Source organism: Biomphalaria glabrata, chromosome 3 (assembly GCF_947242115.1).
Source record: "Biomphalaria glabrata chromosome 3, xgBioGlab47.1, whole genome shotgun sequence".
NCBI lineage: Eukaryota > Metazoa > Mollusca > Gastropoda > Planorbidae > Biomphalaria > Biomphalaria glabrata.
The window spans coordinates 31,236,747-31,260,502 of record NC_074713.1 but is presented as its reverse complement, the minus strand read 5'-3'; the positions used below and the strand labels follow the sequence as shown (position 1 = coordinate 31,260,502).

General features: G+C 36.1%; 1 protein-coding gene across 12 annotated transcripts in view; it reads left to right on the top strand.

Annotated features, from left to right (window-relative positions):
• LOC106073783 (Fanconi anemia group M protein homolog) overlaps positions 1-23,756 on the top strand; it is a 143,031-nt gene that overhangs the window by 39,919 nt on the left and 79,356 nt on the right. For 11 of the 12 annotated variants that reach the window (XM_056024523.1, XM_056024520.1, XM_056024522.1 and 8 more), the window contains 3 exons: positions 863-1,021; positions 16,909-17,040; positions 21,490-21,719. In XM_056024523.1, the coding sequence (XP_055880498.1) occupies positions 863-1,021; positions 16,909-17,040; positions 21,490-21,719 (521 nt within the window). Of the gene's footprint in view, positions 1-862; positions 1,022-16,908; positions 17,041-17,141; positions 17,173-21,489; positions 21,720-23,756 lie in introns of those variants that run through there. The other variant, XM_056024532.1, reaches the window with a different exon arrangement.

The window sequence follows — 23,756 nt, the reverse complement described above, 5'->3', positions numbered from 1 at the left end:
CTTTTATTGAGATATTAAATCTATTTTAAAGAGTTTTACAATCGCACATAATTTGTTTGTTGACTAAAGAATTGCTGCCTAAGGACATAGATGTCTATGCAATTCACCTAACAATGCGCTATGAAGAAATGATGTAAAATTAAGCAATTTAAATATATATGACAATTTTTAAACATCTGTTACTCATGTTCAAAATGAGTTGCAGGAAGAAAATATATTAACTAAATTATGTATAAAGAATGTCAACATAGGAGGCACAACAGATATGGCTGCACTTCAATCTTGTTGAATTCAGAAACTGTAGTCGAAAATGAAATTATTTTTATCTTTTCTCCATCAATATACATGATTAAACTAGATTTAGTGCGTAATAAACTTAATGAGTTTAAGCAAAGAAATAGACTGGATGTAGCCACTAGAAAAGAATTACTTTGGCTAATCTAAAGTTGGACATTTCTAATATAGTCGGACTTCAGGAGGCACAGGGTTCCCATCAGCTTAATTTCAATTTTTTGATAATATTTATATAAAAAATAAAACTAAATTCACAATTAAATCTAAAAATAGTAGCCCCTAATATTCAGTAACTTAAAAAGTGAATATTAAAAGGATTTGTAAAAAGTCATGACAATGGATTTTTTAAAAGAAAAATTACGAAAAGTGGGGAGTAGGCCAAAAAAATTTTTAAAGACCACTGGTCTAGATCTATCACAAATTTAATTACATGACTGATCCAAACTAATTGATACAGAAATGCTAAATATAAGCCTTGTTTTTTTTTTTAAGTATTTAAAAAAAATATTTTCTTTTTTGTCTGTCTTTATTTTCTATATTCTGATTATGCTCTTATCTTTGTGTTCAGTCAGTTCAAGAGGTCATTAACAACTTGTTAATTAGCCATATAGAGTTAAGATCAGAGAACTCTATAGACATACAACGTTATACGTATGAACGGAAAATTGAGAAAGTAGTGGTTCCAATGGGAGAAGAACTATCTGGTTTTAGGATGCAGTACATTCAGGTCAGTGTGCTAAATCTCTTTTTACAAAGCTTTTATCAACTCACTCTGATTGTTTATCTGTATATTAATCTGTATGTCTGTCTGCCTAGTAAAAAGTTTGTGCACATTATTTCTCCCATACCCAATCTCGGAGTTGCTTGACATGCGCTGAGAACCAATAATGTCTTGATCCAAATCTAGGTTACAATCATGCAAGGCCAGCCCTAACAGTTGCGGGGCCCAGTCTGAGTAGGAATAAGGATAAGTGAAAATAAGAATTTTTCTTTACATTTTATTCATTCTTTACTAAGAACAAAATCGCGATCTAATTTACTTTACAAACCTTAAGTGTAGCAAAGTCATAAGTATATTATCAGAATTAAGTTTCCTTTATAGATAGCCAAATTGTTCAATCTATCTTCGTGAATTGTTAACCTCAAGTAATTCTTGATTATTTTGAGGTGCGAGAAGCTTCTTCCACCAGATGTCAGTTACTGCTATTGTTAAAAATATTCTGAGTGCAACAAAATAGTTTAGGAAAACAGAGCCTCTTTCATTAGTGGACAGATAAGCTAAAATGTCTACTGGGGTTTCGGTGTAATTTGGTAGAATGGTATGCCTAAAAGATGACGATTTTGTCTATTTTTCTGGAGATTTTTATGAATTTTCAGTAGATTTTAATAATTCCAGGAGATTTCTACTAGCTACTGGAAAATCAGGAGGCCGCAGGAAACCTGCTATAAGTTATAATGGTTTAATTTAATACCTAAAAATAAGTGCGGGGTCTATGAAAGTGCGGGGCCCACTGCGGTTGCATAGGATGCAGTGGCCTAAGGCCTGCCCTAATTCATGAATATATATATATGTATAGTTCGTCCATCGTGGTTCGATGATGACCACTTTGTCATCCACAGGGCTGAGGGCTTTGCACTGGGGTTTTGTGCCACCTCATGTAGCTGGTGAGCCCGGCTGCACACTGGGCATGTTATTCCAGTTGGAGCTAGTGTCATTTACCTTGCTTTTATTCTCTGGCATTTTCTTCTGCCAGCGCGTCTTCCTTCTGCCAGCGTTGTTCTCTTTTCCTCAGCAACCTGTGCGCCAGTTTTCACAGCGCGACGTCATGATGCTCTGTCATGTGCCTCTGTCTCCCAGGTTGCTGGGTCTATGCTGATATATATATATATATATATATATATATATATATATATATATACATATATATATATATAATATGTACATATATATATATATATATATATATATATATATATATATATATATATATATATATATATATGTGTTAGACTTTAATTAAGGCTTTAGATCTACTAATCATCTACTAATACTACTAATAACTAATAGTAATATTCTATATAGTTAGTTATACACGTAAATATATTGATCTAGAATTAGATCTAGATCTAGTCTAGGTCCATATTTTGAATTTAATAAACCATTCGATTTGATTTAATTGTCATTGTAAATTAGCTTTCACTTTAGATTTAAACTTAACTTAGGCATTGTAAACCTTAAACTAGATTTAGACTAGATCCCTTTAAAAACTAAAATCCACAACAGTCATCATGAAATTGCTCTGGCTATTTATCCTAATAATTACTAAATACACACTAGCTGAACACAGAACTAGATCTACCTTAGTCAACACTGTGATAGTAAGTGTATGTGTTTTGCGTGGCTGGTAGTGCAGTGTGTGTGCCTGTGTATGAAATGACTAGTGGACCTTGAGTGGACATGCTTGAGTGAACAGCAGTGTGTCAGGAAGTCAGCGTATAGAGAACAAGTGGCTGGAGTAAAGAGCATAAATAAGGACGAATAAAATCATTGTGTTTATTGAAGCTCGTGTTGTTTTAGTCTATTACATGGTGTCAGATGGACCGACTCCACCCGCCACAACCGCTGGAATTAAATGGCAACGTAGCAGAAAATTGGAAAAGGTTCAAACAATCCTTTCAGATATATTCGATAGCAAGTGGACTGGATACAAAAAGCAGAGAAGTACAGTCTATGACACTATTGCATGTGATCGGCCAAGAAGCAGTGCAAGTCTATAACTTTTTCCAATGGACGGACAATGAATGTAATAAATGTGAGATTAGCAAGTCCTTCCATACACTTCACTGCATTCTTAATAAGTTCGAGAAGTAGTCTACCAAGAAAAAATGTTACCATTGAAAGACATGTTTTTTTCCAGCGTTCTCAACATGAAGGAGAGTCATTTGACAACTTTGTCGCTGACCTCAAACTCAAGGCAAAGACATGTGAGTTTGATTTGCTTAAAGATTCCCTAATAAAGGATAGGATAGTTGGTGGCATAAGGAATGAGAACACCCGAGCAAGACTTTTGAGAGAACCAGATGTAGACCTTAAACAAGGCAGAAAATAAATGTCAGGCAGCTGAGGCAACTGAATGGCAGCTTAAGCTCATGAATGAAGAAAGTGGGGTACACGTTGTGAATTCAGCTACCAATAGCTTTAAAAGAACAAAAGGAAATGTGAGTTGTAGCTATTGTGGCAAGGAACACAGACCACGTCAGTGCCCAGCTTTTGGGGAAACCTGTCACAAATGTCATAAAAAAGGTCATTTTTCGTCAGTGTGCAGATCAAAGCCTGTAAGTATAGTCAAGTCAGAAGGTCGAGATGATTCCGTTGAGGAAACACTTTTCATCGGCAGTACTGGCTCCCATAGTCTAAGCAACGAATGGAACTCACTCATTACTGTTGAAAACAAACAAGTCACATTCACGTTGGATACTGGAGCACAAGTCAATATTCTCCCATACAGAATCTTCAAGCAATTAAAAAGAAAGAAACTTCTCAAATCAACATCCAAACTTAGATCAATGCAACTTAAAAAATAACCCAACATACACATCCATAACATTAAAGACAGGGTTCGTAGCGCTCCTAAAATCTCCTAAAAAATGAAAAGTCTCCTAAAATCCTAAAATTCTCCTAAAAATTGCCGAAAGTCTCCTAAAATTTTGTCCACTCTTCTAAAATTTTTACCCAATATTTTTTTTAAATATAATTTTGCTTATTTCTTGCTAAAAATGTGAGGGGGAAAACAACAGCGTAACTAGGCATTCTGATCGCATGACCCTACGGGCTGGCTGTGTTAATGAGCTGACCATTGGCGTCTACACCGCCTTTCACCCACTTGTGAAGCGCGACCTCGTGATTGAAGATGGCCTTGGCTCAAGCAAGCATTTCACCTGGCAGAATTTTTCTGAAGTCATTTATTGTTACCACTAAAGACGCGCTAGATCTAGTCTGTAGTGCCTATAATTAGAACAATTACAAGACTAATTTGTAGGCTACACTCCTCCGGGCCCTCCCTCACCTAAAATCTTCTTGTTGTAAGTGTAAGACTAAGAGTGACTTCGCGTGGAAAGTCCGTAAATCTTCTAGATCTAGCTAGTATCTAGTAACTGTAATAGTATCTAGATTTAGATTTAGATCAAATTTAGATCTAGTGAAGATAATTCGCACCTAACCTGAAAACTCCGTGAATTTTTGTCAATTTAATGATCTCGATACATCTAATGTCTAGATTACTCTAGAAATACGCTAGATTCTAGATTTACGCTAAATCTAGACTCTAGATCTACGGTATATTCATTGAAGATAATTCGCACACAGCCGCGAAAAGTCCGCAAATTTTAGTGACTTATGTCTAGACTCTAGATTTACTCGAAATCACTAGAATCTAGTGAAGATAATTAGCTTTATAGTCTAGATCTTCTGTAAATTTAGTGAAGATAATATTCACACAGCAGTGAAAAGTCCGCGAATTTTCGTGACTTTGATCGAGACTCTAGATTTACACTAAATCACTAGAATATAGGCCTATATAGTGAAGATATTTCTCTCACATCCCTGAAAAGTCCGCGAATTTTAGTGACTTACATCAAGAGTCTAGATCTACTGTACATCTAATGTCTAGATTACTCTAGAAATACGCTAGATTCTAGATTTACGCTAAATCACTTTGAGTCTAGTGAAGATAATTAGCACAAAGAAGTGAAAAGCCTGCAAATTTAGACTCTAGATCTACGGTATATCCAGTGAAGATAATTCGCATACTGCCGCGAAAAGTCCGCAAATTTTAGTGACTTAGATCTAGACTCTAGATCTACTGTAAATTCAGTGAAGATAATTCTCTCACAGCCGTGAAAAGTCCGCGAATTTTAGCGACTTAGATCAAGAGTCTAGATCTACTGTAGATTTAACGAAAATATTTCTCATACAGCTGTGAAAAGTCCGTAAAAATTATTTCACTCGTAAAAAAGCTGGGGAAACTATATGGTTGAAAATGATTCTGCTAGGAAAAAAAACTCAAATAGGTCTAAATCCCTAAACATTCAAATAGGCCAATATTGCCCTATATATTACTGGCTCTGTTTATGAAAAGGGTTTAAGTTAACTAATAGAAGTATAAAACATTACCTCAAATGCACACCATGATCTATAAGATACACATAGGAACTAAAAATGTACATTTCCATCACAGAGAATATACATCATGAATAAGGCATCTCTAAGAATGTTTCTTATTTAAAAAAAAATGGAAAAGTAACCATTTGTAATGTTTTTAAATAAATCTTTGAAAAAAAAAATGGTTGTTTGAGGTTTTGAGATGACAGTCAAGTTGTTACTAGATTAAAAGATAACTTTCATTACATTTTCTGTGGACATACCACAGCTGATAACATTGGTTCTGTGGCATATTGGCAAGATATTTATTATTTTAAAAATCAAATAACAATAATTGATTTGATAAATGCTTAGTTTTGTGTATGTTTTACTATGTGTATCACACAAACGGATAGGAAACACACACACACATCATACATTTCATCCTTAAAAAATCTCCTAAAATTTTGTCATGGAAAAGTGCTACTAACCCTGTAAAGAAGATTACCCATCACAAATGGAAGTTCTCAATCAGACACAGCAGAAATAAATACCTATCACTGTTAATATTAATAGCAGGAGATGTAGAGTCAAATCCAGGGCCTAGATCTAAAGATAGATGCAACATCTGCAAAAAAGTATGCACCATGAAACAGAAAGCCATTCAATGTGACACCTGCGATGAATGGTACCATGCATCATGTCTCCATATGAATACACCTGTATATTATGCCTTAGGCAACAAAGACGCATCATGACACTGTGTACCGTGTATGTTACCTCAGTTTACATCAGGACTGTTTGATTCCTTTGATGCAGACACTTCTAACCCATACAACATCCTAAACACCATCCTAAACCAAACTCACCAACCACTAGCCAGATCCACTCCTGTTAAACCTAAATCTACTAAAATTAATACAACAGCCTCACTAAACAAACCTACTAAAGAAGTAATACCAAAATACCTTAAAACCTTAGTAATAAATTTTCAAAGCATTAGGAACAAAACAGCAGACTTAGAAGTTTTATTAGAATGTGAGAAACCAGACATAATTGCAGGAACAGAAACTTGGCTACATCCTGAAATTTATAATGCAAAAATTTTCAATAGTAATTATGAGATTTTTAGAAAAGATAGGGCTGATAATCATGGAGGAGTTCTTTTAGCAATAAAAACACTCTTATAGCAGAAGAAATTACCTTACCTAACTCAAAAAATATAGAATCAACATTTTGTAAAATTAATACCACCTCAACATTCCTAATAATAGGGAGCATTTACAGACCACCAAATTCTAGTTTAGAATACATGCAGGAACTATGTAATCAGATTACTACACTTAAAGAGACAAATAAAAATGCAGTTTTTTGGATTATGGGTGATTTCAACCTACCTGATATAAATTGGAAAACACTAACCATAGATAAACACCAAAACCTTAAGGACATAAATGAGCTTTTCATAGAAACTTTACACAACCTAAGTTTAGATCAAATCATTAAAAAGCCAACTAGATTAAACAACACATTAGATCTCTTCTTAACCAACAGACCTGGATTAGTAGTTGATTATGATATTATCCCTGGTCTATCAGACCATGAGATCATAAAAATACACAGTCAGATAAAAGCAGTAGCCAATACAAAACCCAAAAGAAAAATCTTACTCTGGAATAAATGTAACCTAACACAACTAAACCAAGCTGCATTAAACTTTCAACAAGCATTCTTATTAGAAAAAGACATTAACCAACCAGTCGATGACCTCTGGAATTTCATTAACAACCATCTTAAAAGCATTATAGAAAATCATATACCAACTAAATACACATCAAACAAAATAAATAAATGCTGGTTTAATAATAGACTAAAGAAGCTTTGTAAACAGAAGGAAAACATATACAGAAAATTTAAAGAAACTAATGCAGAAAGAGTTTACAAAAAGTACATAAAAATTAAACACCTAACCCAAAAAGTAAGCAGACAGCTGCAGAGTGAGTACATAAACAATGTAATATCTAAAGATAACAACAAAAACCTATGGTCATACATTAAGTCTAAGAAAATGGAAACAACAATGGAAACAACAGACATAGCGCCAATATCTAAAGATAACAACAAAAACCTATGGTCATACATTAAGTCTAAGAAAATGGAAACAACAGACATAGCGCCATTAAAAGATGAACATAACATAATACATAATGATAATGAAACTAAAGCAAACATCCTAAACAAATACTTTGCATCAGCATTCTCAACCCCAGGAGACAAAGACATATTACTGAATTTGAACCAAGTAGACAACATAGAAGATATAGTAGTACAAGAAATTGAATTCAAAAACTATTAGCCAACACCAAACCAAATAAAGCGTCTGGACCTGATGGTATTCCAGCTAGATTACTCAAAGAACTAAGCAATGAGCTAGCCCCAGTGTTCAAAATACTCTTTCAGGCTTCACTTAACCAGGGTAGAGTACCAAAGGACTGGAAAGAAGCTAATGTCACCCCACTATTTAAAAAAGGAGAAAAATCTGACCCAGGAAACTACAGACCAGTATCACTTACCAGCATCACATGTAAAATCCTAGAACACATAATATGTAGCAACATCATAAACCACTTAGACAAACATAATGTCCTCACTCCATACCAACATGGCTTTAGGAAATATAGATCATGTGAAACACAACTAATAGGACTAATTGATGATTTTTCAAAAGGTTTAGATAATAGTGAACAAATAGATGCTATCTTACTAGATTTTTCTAAGGCTTTTGACAAAGTTCACCACCATAGTTTGCTTTAAAAATTAAAATATTTCGGCATTAATGGTCCACTGCATCAGTGGATTAAAGATTTTCTGATAGGGAGAGAACAAACTGTAATAATAAATGGCTCTAAATCAACACCGATAACAGTAAACTGAGGTGTACCTCAAGGAACAATCTTGGGTCCACTACTATTTTTAATTTACATAAATGATTTACCAAATTGCATTACTTCAGGAACAAAAGTCAGATTATTTGCAGACAATTGCATAATATATAGAACAATAAAAACAACACAAGACACAGATATTTTACAAAGAGAATTAGATGAATTACAGAAATGGGAATCAAATTGGAGCATGTCTTTCCACCCAGAAAAATGTCAGTTGTTAAGAGTAACAAAAAAACTAAAACAAATTAATTCCACTTATCTTATTCATGGCAAACCAGTAACACAGACTAAAAACGCAAAATACCTAGGTGTTATAATAAATAAAAAAACTGTCATGGAATCCACATATTGATGAAACTACAAAAAAATCAAACAAAGCATTAGGATTTATTAAAAGAAATTTCTATAAATCAAATAAAAACATAAAACTAAAATGTTATTTAACCTTGGTTAGACCAATAATAGAATATGCATCCTCCGTCTGGGACCCCTCAACTCAAGAAAACATTAAGAAACTGAAACAGACACAAAATAGAGCAGTGAGATTCATAACAAACGAATATTCACATTTGACTAGAGTAACACCTTTAGTAAAATCACTAAATTTAGAAAGCCTTCAGGACAGAAGGCTCAAAAGTAAAGTAGCAATCATACATAAAACACTGAACCATAATCTTCAAATACAAAAACAAAATTTAATAAAATACTCTGAAAGACACAAAGATAAAGGCACATTCCTCGTCCCATATGCTAGGACAAATTTGTACAAATACTCCTTCTTCCCTAGTGCTATTGGAGCATGGAATGAGTTGCCTGAGCTAGCCAGGAAAACCAGTGACTTGGCAGAATTTAAGTCATTGGTTAATATGCATGACTAAATGCATGACGTGTAGGACGTAATCATCTTCTTTTTTGAAGTAACGTCTGTATAATATAAGATAAGATAAGATATATATATATACAAATATATATTGTACACACAAACTCACTATCTTGAATTAAACTATTTTATAAGCCTTGACTAGGTTGTCTGATATATTCTCTAAAATCTAAATGTTTACCCATTGCATATTGGAAGGTAATTTATGTTGACATTCGTTATTGATGTTCATCCTCCTCCTTACTCAACACAATGATGAATAGATTTGTAAATATGTTTCTTCTACACACAGTGTAGCAACTGACACTTTAATTAATTTGATTACCCCCTTGACCACACCTACATTGTATCTCAAGCAATAATTCTTATTGCCTCCCCTGTTTATGTTAAATCAATGTTGTTATCATATTTATGCCACATCCAGGGCAAGAATAACCACTGTCCGCAGGTGGTCGGTTTAGATTTTCTTTTCGCCGTCTGGGTCTGTCCTCGGCAGCGGATTTTCTTTTGGTCTCAAATGTATATTCCGCGGCCTTTGTGAGTGACCTCCGTCTGTCTCATTCTGAGGCCGCTTGCAACCAGGTCATATAGGTGGGTCACAGCTGGGGCTGCGCAGCCACGGGAAATACTGCATTCCTCACTAATCTTCGGACTCGAAGACATGCCTTATTATTATCATATTCATATTAACAATCTCTTTAAGCTATTTTATTTTGTCATCTCCTGATGGTAATCACAACCAATCTAACGAATGCACATCAGTTGAGGACATCAATAATATGCATGAGGATGTGTCCTAACTTGTCCTCTTTGCAGCCTCCCTCATGTAGTCTGCCTACTTGGTACTACTTGTTATATGAACTCTACTTAATAAGCCTATCGATACTTATACTATTCTACAACTTCCCACGGTAGACGAGTTTTGCTTACAGTATTTACGGTAGCCTGCCACCAGCACTACTTTGCCCACAACCGATCCCGCTTGGACTTATACTCCAACACATGCATGCTGCAATCTTCTTCCTGCCAGAGTACCATCACCAGCTGCTAGACCTCCACCAAGGAGCACAGCCAGCTACAATATCAATAGACCTTCAGATAAATTAAACAATCAAAGACAAAGTGACACACACTCATTCTTATCATACTGGTGCGAAGAATGAAAATAAAATATTCTACTCAAGAGATAAGATATAACTCCCCCCCCCCCATTTATTTTTTCTATTTGTGTAAATAAACACCTTTGTAAATTTTAATAACCGTTGTATATTTCTCTATTGTCTGATTGTTGTGTGCCTGTTTCTAGTTTATATGTGGTGACCCAGCACATTGCGCACTAATACAATCATCCCCTAGACACAAAACAAGCCAAACATACTCAAAATGCACGCTGGTCATCACAGCACTACATCTTTTGTAAAACCACAAAGAATAACCTATGTTTTGTTTGTAGGCTACTTACTCTTGTCACTTAAAATAGAAAAGGCAAGTAAATCTCAATGCTTTAAACTTTTAGAGCTCAACAAAACTCATCCCATCCTCAAGAGTGTTTCCCTACCATCTCGCGCATCTTTGTCTAGATGATTTATTTTAATTACTTGCCCTTACTAATACCAAGAGGAGAAAGTTCCCCCCCCCCCCCCATCACCATCTCATTTCTAATAATAATGGCTTGTCTTCTTTACTTCAATGGATGATGGTTTGAGATGGAAAACATTTTGCAGGTCAGTCGGAGTTCTGTCTTTCGCAGAGAATATTGGCTTTATTTTTTACCAACAAGATCGCTTATTATAAATTATTCCCCATCTCATCATCCGTCCCTTGACTTTCGTCGTAGGGGTGCTGTGACAGTTCGCGTAACCAAATCCCTCCACCTTTCCCGGTCAGCAGCTGTTCTTACCAGGATTCCAAGAGAGAGGTCGATCCATTCTTTTATGTTATCTAGTTATCTTCGTGCTCCCTCCACTGTATCTTGAAGGATGACTTTTGATAGTGAGTCATGTCTTACACTATAACCAAATAAGCTAAGCTTTTGTCTCTTCACAGTATTGAGGAGTTCCTTCTTTTTGCTAGCCAGAATGTTGACTTGTAAAAGTACAAACTCATTTGTCTTCTTTTCTGGTATCTGATACCCATCATTTTTCCATAGCAGTTACTCTCAAAGGCTTGGGATCTTCTTCCAGCCTCACTGTTAATGTTTCCAAACTTTCTCAACAATATAGGAGCACAGAGAACACTAGGGAAGAATACAGCTTTAATTTTACAGGGAATCTGATGTTACTCTTCTAGACCTATAGGTCATCGACCTATGCTGGAGGGCAGTGACTAGAGGGTCATTCAGTAAGCTGCTGTATCGGACACATGTCTGATGCAGCAACTGACTGAATTTAACACCTGTGTAACCCTGGTGGGCTCATTCTGGACATCGAAATGGCTCGTCCCCTTGTTGGAATCGGTGGCGGGTGGGAAGCACAGGTGTCGAAGAACCATAAATGTATATGGACAACAAACAAAATAAAAACAACAAAAACGAAGAATAGAAGAAAAAAGGGAGGAGGCCACAAGAAGCTGTGCTACTCGGCCATTATTTCCGGTAGTCAGGTGCACAGAAGAGGGTAACGCCTGACAAAGATGAGCTCTTTTCTCATCTACAAGGGACTTAAGGCAGTATTGGGAAAGCCTAAGAGTGTATCAAAGCTGCATAAATCATCTGAACTTCTTGTAGAAGTTGATAGCAAGATACACTCTGAAGAGCTTCTATGATGCAAAAGAATATGTGATCTCCACGTCGAAGTCATGCCACAAAAAAGTCTGAACACAGCAGAGGTGTAATCAGCTCTAGAGATCTGCTGGAATGTTCCAAGTTCCAAGAAGGAAATAGTGGAGGGAATTGAAGGCGTCACCCATGCCCGGCGCATTATCAGGCGTAGGGATGCTGAGGAGGTCAAAACCGCCACTATTATCCTCACATTCGGAACTATGACATGCCAAAGTATGTTAAGGCAGGATACCTACGAGTTCCAGTGTGGCTTACATACCTAACCCCATGAGTTGCTGTAAGTGCCAAGATTATGGACACTGCGCGGCAGTCCGCAAGAGGAATACTTTGTGTGCCAGATGTGCTGGAGAGGGCTACACAGCCCAGTTCAAGTGCCCAAACTGTCATGCTGGCAACTCAGCTTACTGCAACGACTGCCCTCCTCGGGTTGATCAACTCCCTAACGGGTGAAGCCAAACTGAAGTAGAAGATACCCAAAGTGAAGGAGGAAGAAATAGCCTCCGCTTTAACCGGAGGGATCTTCCCTCTCCAGATAGAAATACTTTCCCCTAAAGGGGGTGTCCTCCTCTCCTTCCAAACCTAAGTCTAACTAGGTTACAAAGACAGTTTGTGTGGAAACACTAACTCAAAATCGGCCCCCGAAGTGGTCCACCCAGTCAGGCTTCAATATTTTCAGAAAGAACATCCGAATGAAATTATATCAAAGACAAATGACGGATAAGAACGGAAAAATAAGATTGACAGATCTTGTGTAGTGCCCCAACGGTCCAGTAGATCAAAGGATAAGTGAAAGTGAATATAAAGTTAGATGTGAACCTGTCCTAACTAGTTCCCCTTTTAGACCTTGTGGTCTATAGGGCAGGTGATGTAAAGTTCATCTGTTTTTGTGGCCTATAGTTAACGAGGGTTTCATGTAGCCAGCACAAAAACCAACTGCCTTTACTTTTCCCCAACTAATGTCAGGTACCCATTAGAGCTGGGTGGACTCAGAGGCGCCCAATGATTCCGACGTTTAATAGCCCAGTCTTCACCAGGATTCGAATCCGGGACCCCGGTTCGGAAGCCAAGCGCTTTACCACTCAGCCACCGCGCCTCCCCTGGCTTAACTGATGTCTTATAATTGATCTAATTATTTTGAAAAGGCTAAATCTCTTAATCTAATCCTTATGATAACAAACATGTGACAAGAACATGCAGTTTACAAGATAACTATTCGTTTTAAATTATGTCTAATTATGATGCATATTAAATATATTTTTTCTCTTTAAAAAAATAGTAAACATTTGTTTGTGTGTAAATATAGTACTTAGTATAACAGAACTTACATAACTTAACAATACAAATATAAAAACAAACATTTTTGACTAAAAATCTACAACTGTTTGCATAAATGTGTTAAAAATATGATTTACTGTTGTCTTCTCTGATAAAGAGCATCAAGTGTTTAAGTGTTTAATAGTTAATAGTTGTAAAAGTGGTGTATTTTTATGGAAAAACTGCATGCATAAGTGATTTTAAAAATTAGATTTTTCGCTTTCAGAAAACAAAAAAGTAGCCGTTGCATCTGAACTTTGAATGGTCTAAAATATTGTGATGTCGGATTTTCACTGTCTTTTCTATTTTACGAGATCTAAACTGGACTGACGGACAGACATTTCACACAAAACTAATAGCGTCTTTTCCACTTTCGAGGGCCGCTAAAAAAAAAAAAGTCAAAGACTTAATAGCTACAAGTAGGTCATTTAGAATTAGCGATGGATTCCAGGAATGTGCAGTGGAATTGTAGAGGCCTAAAGACCAATTATAAGAAAATTCAGCTACTGATGGACTCGGAGACTCTTGTAGCTGTCTGCCTACAGGAAGCATTTCTGAAAAACTCAGTATTGATTTCCGCAGCTACAGCACATACAGTAGAACTGTTGAAGATGCGGAGAGAGCATCAGGTGGAGTCTGTTTCCTTGTGAAGGACAGCATCCCCCATGAGAGGATAGAACTCTAAACCACGCTACAGGCCGTAGCAGCTAGGATAACTCTACACAAGGTTATCACTTGCTGCAGCTTGTATTTACCTCCAGGTGCTCCATTGAATCAAACAGACATTAATAGCCTTATAGAACAGCTCCCTCGGTCCTATGTAATCCTTGGAGACTTCATTACCCATACCATTATGTGGAAATCCATCAATACTGACACAAAGAGGTCGTATGCTGGAAGAAGCTGAATAAAGTCTATTAGGAACAATTCCAAAAAAGATGCACCGAGGATATCACAGAAAATATCCTTAATGAACATATATAGAAAAGGCCAATGATACAACCTGGAAACATGGCATTCTAAGTGACCTGGAGCTTATGGGGCTTAAGGAACATCTTCCCTGCTTTGTGAGGGAATTTCTAAAGGACCGGAAATTTCAGGTTCGAGTAGGCAACTCCTCTTCTGACACTTATGACCAGGAAATGGGTGTACCCCAGTTCAGCATTCTCTGTCACCCTGTTTAACATTAAAATAAACAGCATTAGAAAGGCTCTGTCCCCTGGCCTAGAGTGCTCTCTGTATGTTGATGACTTTGTCATTTTTACTTATGGGAAAAACATGAACCTTAGAAAGAAAATTAGTTATGTTTAAACAAAATTCAAAATTGGGCAAACGATAATGGTTTTAAATTTTCGGACTTCAAAAAGTTAGTATGCATTTTTGTAATTTAAGGGGACTCCACCCAGACCCTGAACTATTTATGCACAAAAAGAAGATCCCTGTCGTGAAAACTACAAAATTTTTAGGCCTCACCCTAGATTCCAAATTTAAATTTCTCCTCCACATTAAGGAACTTAAGAAGAAATGCCAAAAGTCATTAAACATACTTAGAGTACTCAGCCATACGGGCTAGGGAGCAGACAGAGACACCTTGCTGCTGCTATATCGGAATCTAATTCGATCCAAGCTAGACTACGGATCCATAATATATGGAGCAGCAAGAAAGTCTTATCTAAAAATACTGGAACCCATACAAAATGCTGCCCTGCGTCTCTGTCTTGGGGCGTTTCGTACATCACCTATCCCGTCTCCATGTGGAGGCTGGAAAACTCCCCATGGACATAAGAATGAAAAAGCTTGCAATGCAGTATATAGTCAAGCCAAAATCCAACCCCACGAACCCTGCTTTCGACTCCATATTTAACACTACAGAGGTAGAACTATACAATCGAAGGCCTAACGTCATTTAGCTATTAAAATGAAAGAAGAGCGAGATGAATGGGATATATAGTACAATTAAAACTGGTTTACCCGATTTGTTAAATGAATGGGATTATAAAGTACGTCGGGACGTCTAAATTCGCAGATATAAGGAACGAATTAATGTAAAAATGCTTTTTAACACCAATTTGAAGGTTAATTTTATTAATTAATGAAATCAATAAGCTACATTTTGTATTTTCATGTGTGAAAGTAAAAAACTATCTGTGCGAAGTGTAGTTCTTATTTTTAATAACTTAACTAAATAAAATTTAGCTCTTGTGGTATGAAGGGAGAGTAACCCTTTAGGGATTACGGGCACGACATGGCCTAAAATGTGCCGATGTGCCAAAAACTCAAAACCCAAGGCAGTGTGATAACAAACATAAGCACGAAAGTTAAAATGAATAATATTAAACAATTTTTTTTCATAGTAATAAGTGTTCTTGAATGTAGTGAAGCATGTTTTTTTGCCTGAGATCAATGAGAATTTATAAATATGCATGATAAATAAAATAGAAAAGTTCCCCTTTCGGTACCCCTACAAAATAGAGCGAACAAAATAGCGCAGTAAAATTTATATCAGTCATTTTGAAAGAAATACTTTAGCTACCTCGGTATTGTAAAATATGAATAGAGCCAATATTTTTTTGTTTTAATGTTATCATTATTTTTTAATCATTTTGCAGGAAACACTTTAGATATCTTAAAACATAAATATGCAAACAGAAAAGCAAAAATTATAATAAGCAATAATTAATAATTTTAAAATATATCATTCCAAAAGTGTACTTTGAAAACAGGCAAAGATACTTTTCAGACACACACACAAACACAAACAAACTTTCACAAAGTTAAATTGTAAGAAATGTCACATAGAAATTCAATCACTGGCTTATTTCCGTACATTGGCAATATAGCTTCAAGACGTCTGTCAAGATGGAGGTACTTTTCTTGCTTGCAGCTTTACTTCGTTCTCCAGCATTGTACTTTAGAATCTTGTTCTCAGTGTTCTCCTGTTCTCTGAGGAAGTTAGAGATTAACTTCTAACCCTTGAATGGAGTCACCACATTTCAAAATCCTTATTTTTTTCTACCAAGTTATGCATCATAAACATTGGTGAAAAAGGGGAAAGATATAAAATTTAAATTACTCTTGTTCTCTACAAATAGGGCATACTTTCAGATCTATTACTATTGAAAAAGATAAATACCTAAAAAAAAATGCTGCCCAGGATATTAAATTACTAATAATCTGGTACTTTTATACAGATCATATACAATTCCGCGCTATTTTGTCTTGTGCTATTTTGTCGGGAAATTTCGTGCTATTTTGTCGGGTCACCTCCCTTTCAGTTTGCTGTTCTGTGGTTGTTTTTAACAAGGGTGTCATAATGTCAATAATCACTTGCCTTTAGAATGTACCCTTTTGAGTTTGGTGGACTAAGGGATGTCGAAAAAAAATCTCTGGGATTCATACTTATGACCACTTGCTCAGGAAGTATTCAGATTGAGATAAAAATGTGGGAAATGCAGAATCAGATTTAAAATGCAAAAAATTAATCAGTTTTTTTTGGACAAGTCTATTGGCTCAGAAGCATTTTTACTACTTGTATCAATTTTTTTATGTATAGGTCATGAGCTGTGTGACACTACGACTCATACAAAATAATGTTTTGTACAACAGAGATGCTTCAAAACTCTCTAAATTTATGCTTCTCAAATGTAGAGATGAGTTTAGACAGAATCCACCTCAAACAATGCAGGTATAATTTCAATTTATTTATAGAGCTTTATTGTCATTTGCCAGTGAGTGTTAGCTGAAAACTATTGTCACTTTCACTTTCACTAATTTGTGATCCAACAGATAATCAGTATTGTATCTTGTATTGGTGATGGTAAGTTTTGCTTCAGAACTGTGTTCCAGTTATAGTTCACCATTACGATAGCCTTTTTATATATCTAATCTTGATGTTCATAGTAACAACCAACCATTACCATTTCAACATATCAAGTACAAATTTCATATTTTGTGTCAGGAATCTTTAATTTAATTACTAGTTTTGTATATTAATATTTTAGTAATTATCTTCAAAGGTCTAGATAGGACAACATATTACTTTCATAGTTAGTCTATTTGCTCAATCATACAGTTATGCAGATATTTCTTATAGGTACAAACAGAATCAAAGTTATCCATAAAAAAAAAAGCAGTTAAGGACAAAACTCTTGTATCCCTTACCTTTAATTGTTTGATTGTCTTTGTATTGTTGATTTTGGATTTTGATTGGAAAAAATTATATATCAGAATGTCTCTATAGGTATCTACAATGACAAAGTAAACACCAGGGGCTTAAAAATTAAGAAGGAAATATTTTGGTTGGTTAATTTTTATATTAGATGTTTCAAAAAAAATTACTGCTGTGATTTTATGGAAATCTCAAAAAATCAATACATAACAATGCCAATCAAAACCATTTTTTAAAAAGCACATAAGAACTAAGATTAGGAAAAGTGACTAGGAAAAAAACATTTGGGTTCAGAATTCACCTCAGAGCTCACCTCAATTGTTACTTTTATACTTGAAAATTTCTTATGTATTCAAAATTTTCCAAAACATAGTTATTCTTTAAACAATTATTTTAAATTCATGCACAATTACATAGACTGTAGTTGACTATTCTGTTTTCAAAAGTGTTATGTTTTTGTCTGCGACGGTAGAATGGAAACGATTATCTTGCATGAGCCCTCTCTCCTTTTTATAATTATTTATAATTATTGATAATTATTGCATCTGGCATTAAATAATAGGGGTTGGGGCGACTCCATATAAGAAATTAGTTTATTGCATATATAACTTATAACTTAAATTAGTGACAGATTTAAAAAAAAATTAAATTTTTTAAAAACTATAATGCAAAAGACGTAGGCCTATTGGTCTGCATCCTCCCTACCGCCTGGTACAATCCTCTTTAATATTAAATTAAATCATGAATTAATGTAAATGAGAGTGTTGTGTGACATAATACACAAATGGTTTAAATAAAAATAATTAGCTTCTGTATATATATATATATATTTATTTATATATATATATATATATATATATATATATATATATATATATATATATATATATATATATATATATATATATATATATATATATATATATATATATATATATGAAGATACTCAACTAATTTTTTTCACACAGTATGATTTATACATAAACATTGGACCAGCCCCCTCTAAAAAAATCTAGAGTAGGGAGGGCAGTAGATGCTATCGCCTTCCCACCTCTACTGAATCGGTCAAGATTAGGGGTGCACCGGATAGTCGCTCCGGCTTCTGCCGAATATTCGACATTTTTTCACTATTGGGCAATATTCGGCTCCGGTCGAATATCACTACCGGATAGTAAAAACTACAGAGTAGTACCTATATTTCTATTAATATTGTTAGGCGCCTCCGCGCTTAGTCTTTTCCAGATACGCCAAACGGAGGTAACACTTAACTACGCCACGCTGATAATCTGTCTAGATGTGCGGGTATATCTCCAGAGGTAGAGATGAGCAACTTCCACCTCCTTTTGTTTGTTTAATCCATAACATTGAGTTCACAGATAGACAGCTGACCACATTAAGCCAGATGTCAATGTGTTGACACTGTCTAGAGATCACATCTTATGAGAGAACTAAGTTTTGTTTACTTGGAGAAGAATTTTTATTAGGGGGCTGGACTACAAGCCATATAGCTCTTTAATGTTAACCTGGGATGGGTTTGTTTATTATGAGATAGGTTGTCAATCAAGGGTCTGTACCACAAGCCACACCTTTTACACTGTTGACCAGGTAATACGTTTGTTTACTTTGATCTCAATTAGGAGGCTGGACTACAAGCCAAACACTTACGCTGTTACCAAGATTGCTAACTTGGAGATAAATGTCAATTAGGAGCTTGGACATAAACACACCTACAAGAGTGATTTTTTGCAACCATAAAACCAAGAGTATATTATTAATAAAATATTATATTTAATTGCTAAGTAATCTCGAACTTATTTTAATGTAGATCTGTGTATATTAGCATAGAAGACACTGACCTGGGGGTATCTTTAATGGGAGGGCTTAACGGACTCAACACCCCTAACTTCTTAATTGTTTAATCCATGACAATGTATTGATAGACATTGACCATTCTTAAGCCAGAATGGATTAACGCAGATAGTTAAGACATATTGACACTGTCTAGAGGTCACTAGTTGATGACACTAAGTTTGTTTACTTGGAGAGAAATGTCATTTAGGGCGCTGAATACACATATATGTGCATGTGTGCGTGTATGCATTTTTCCCCTTGTATTAAAACCTTTAGAAAGAAAGTTAATTTCAATGTTTTATTCCATTGACTTAATATATAAATGAAAACCTTACAGTAAAGTTTAACATCGCAGAAAATAAATTGATCTAAAGCACCACAATTAGATCTAGCAAACAAAGAAAAAATATGCTGGAATGTTAAGAAACACTTGACCTCTGTAACTAGTGTAAGGATATAATTTATCTATATGCTTGACTGACCATGCCTATGTGTTGTTGTTGTTTTTTTGCCTGACCACTCAACACTATTGCGTATGCCCAAGAAAAAACAACGCGTGAAGGTCAACACAATCAACTATAGTACTATACACACTACACTAGGACTATATGTGTAGGCTCACGTCTATCTGATCAGGTTGTTGAAATCAGTCGAACACAAAGTCTATTTTAATTTATGTTGTTGTTTTTTTTGGTAGGGAGGGTGTGGATGAGTTTTTTTTTCTTCTATAGTTGGTTTTCCTAATGCTCTTAGATCTATATAACAGTAGATCTAAACATATATATCAATAATAGGCCTACAGACTACAATTAAATCTATGCTTCGCAACATTTAAGGTTCAGGCTATAAGTAGGTATAATGGATGTTCCCGCTGTTAATAAAATATCGTTTGCCGCAAATGAATTAATAAATATATGACCTACTACGCTTCAGATTCCAACTATTAACTAACATCTACTATCAGTATTAAGCCCTTGAAGCCAGAACCAAAAGCGGTCTTTGGACTTCAATTACAAGTCTAATGACTAGTTGTTGGTCAGAATACTTGAACACATACATCCAACCACAAGCCAGATTGCACTTGACTTATGAGAGATTTACATTAGTAACTAGTTAAATATATACTAACATATTTTACATTGACCCTCGCACACACAGCCTTTATAGTTGGTGGCCTCGTACATACACACAGACACGCTCATGCTACACAAATTAATTTGTGATAGGCCTATCTGTTTATAAATACTGTTCAGCTTGAATAAATCAATCAGTTACAAAGTTTAAAACAATGAGGTATATAAAAGGAAAAAAAATAATACCAACCAATATAGGTTTGCTAATTAACAGTTTCGTAAAATGTTCAGCTATACAAGCTATTTACAAGACATGTAGGTATTCGGCTCCGGCCGAATATCTAATTTTACTATCCGGTTATATCAGGCTCCGGCCGAATATCAAAAAGTACTATCCGTTGCACCCCTAGTCAAGATACTAAAAGGTGAACCACATAATATAAAGATTTTTTAAAATATATATCAATAAGTAGCTTTTATCATATAGATAAACAACTAATTATTATGTTAACAAACTTTGATTTCTGAAGAAAAAAAAAAGGACTGCCCCCCCCCCTTTTTGTGATTGATGCAATTCTCCCCCCCCCCCCCCCCCTCCAAATTGGCCAACTGTTACAGCACATATAACGTTTACACCAACATACTGGGGGGAGGGGAAATAATCCAAAAAATAGGTTAAAATCTAAATAATTAGTATGATTATTAAATAAAGAATCCGTACCATTTATACATTTTTTTTTATTTTTCTACTGAAATTCGCCTGCCCCTACCCTTTTGGCCGAGTTGGAGTTGGGGGGGGGGGGGTGATCGCCACTACTCCCCTCCCCCCCCCGGATCCGCCAGTGTGCCTAGCTACATGACACTTATGTTGGTTATAGGCCTAGTAGCACATGAATTTAGTCTACTTCTACCTTTGTTTTTCTCTTCAACTTGCTTAACTTTTAAAAGAAAGATTTACTGGTACTTAGTGCTTTACTTATTTGTTTATTTTATGCATCTTTAAAAAGATCAATTTAAAATGATTGAATTTTTTTTTTTACAGCATGCTCAATATGGTAACATAGAAGCAGATTTTGCTCTAGCTATTAGTCTGTACCATGGCTTTGAACTCCTTCAAATTCATGGTCTAAAATCTTTATACAATTACCTAATGGGAATCATCTCTGGTGACAAAGGTATTGGTCGAACACGCTCAGAACTTCTAAGAAACCCAGATTTTAACAGTATAATGGAAAAACTTAGACAGAAATTTTCAGACAACATAAATGCCTGGTAATGATAAAATCTAAATTAAATGTTAAACTATTAATTACAGTTACAGCCCAGTAAGCCTCTGGCTGTAGTGTCTCATTTGTTTTGGCTGGATAACCACCTAGATGAAAAAATCAGGAGCCAGTGACCCATATCCTGCTTACATGCAGCACAAAGTGCTACATTCTGGCAGATTCTGCGATGCCGTTGATTCCAAATTGAATAGGTTCTCTGTGCTCGCCGATGAGAGCATGGAGACTGAGCAGCATGTCAAAACCAACACTCCTGGAGAACCCGGAGACATCATGTCTGGATACCCGAGATGAGAGAGGAGAAAATAACCTCCGCTCTAACCATAGGGATCACCCCTCTCCAGAGAGAAAGACCTTCCCCAAAAGGGGGTTGTCCTCCTCTCCATCCAAAACCAAGAATAAAAATACCAAAGTCACTGGAATAAAGGGAAACCCCTCCGGTAGCCTCCCAAGGCCTAATAGCTCCAAGTAGGTCATTTAGAATAAGCCATGGATTCCAGAAGGCCAATTATAAGGAAATTCAACTTCTGATGGAATCTGAGACTCCTGTAGCTGTCTGCCTACAGGAAGCATTTCTGAAAAACTCAGTATTGATCCAGATGATAGAACTGTTGAAGATGCGGAGAGAGCATCAGGTGGAGTCTGAATCCTTGTGAAGGACAGCGTCCCCCATGAGAGGGTAGAACTACAGACCACACTACAGGCCGTAGCAACTAGGATAACCCTACACAAGGTTATCACTTGCTGCAGCCTGTATCTACCACCAGGCGCTCCATTAAACCCAACAGACATGGAGGACCTATTGAAACAACTCCCTCAGCCTTATATAATCCTTGCGGATTTCAATGCCCATAACACTATGCTGGAGGATATCTTCCTCCAACATGATTTATGCATACTTAATGATGCATCACCGACCTACTTGCACCCAGGAACTGGATCTCTCACATGCATTGACCTCACCGTATGCGTCCCAGGACTTCTGGACGACTTTAAATGGTCAGTTAGCAATGATCTAAGTGGAAGTGATCACTTCCACATCATCAGTACTAACAATCTCACCTCATTGGGACGACCTCAGCGGTGGAAACTGAATAAGGCCGATTGGGAACAATTCCAAAAAAGATGCTCCAAGGATATCACAGAAAATATCCTTGATGAACAGCATGCAAAAGTGTTATTGGCGATATGAAAAAACGACTGGCTGCATTTATAAAGAATCCTTCCCAGGAAAACCTAAAGCTATTAAGAATAGCTAGAGCAAAGGCTAGACAAAGCATACGGTCAGCCAAAAGAAGTTCATGGAGAAATGTTGTCGGCAGTCTGGATGCCAAAACTTCTGCTAGAGCGGTTTGGAAGGCAGTAAGGCGGATCAAACGGAAATAATCAAATGCATTAGGGCATTGGAAAAACCAAGGACGAACTGTTACGTCCCTCAGAGATTTAGCTAACTGCCTTGCATTCTCAATAGCAGATAAATCATCCACTGCACACTACACGTCAGAGTTCCAAAAAGTCAAAATCGGGGAGGAAAGACACCCCATTGATTTCAGATCTGAGAACAACGAAGATTATAACAAACCTTTCTTGCTTGAGGAACTGAAGGACTCGCTGGACAAATCACATGACACAGCGCCAGGAGATGAAATCCATTATCAGTTCCTCAAACATCTTCCCGAACCCTCATTGGCGACCCTGCTAAAAATATATAACTGTGTGTGGCAAACAGGCGCTTTCCCAAAAAGCTGGAGGAAAGCCACAGTTATACCGATACCCAAACCGGGAAGAGATGGGTCTGACCCAGCTAACTATCGCCCAATAGCATTTACAAGATGCATCTGCAAAACCATGGAAAGAATGATGAACAATAGGCTGGTCTGGTACCTTGAGAGAAATAAAGTAATCTCCAACTACCGGCACGGATTCCGACAGGGGCGGACAACAACTGACCACTTGGTAAGACTGCTAAGACGAAAACATCTAGTAGCTGTATTTTTCGACATAGAAAAGGCCTATGATGAAACAT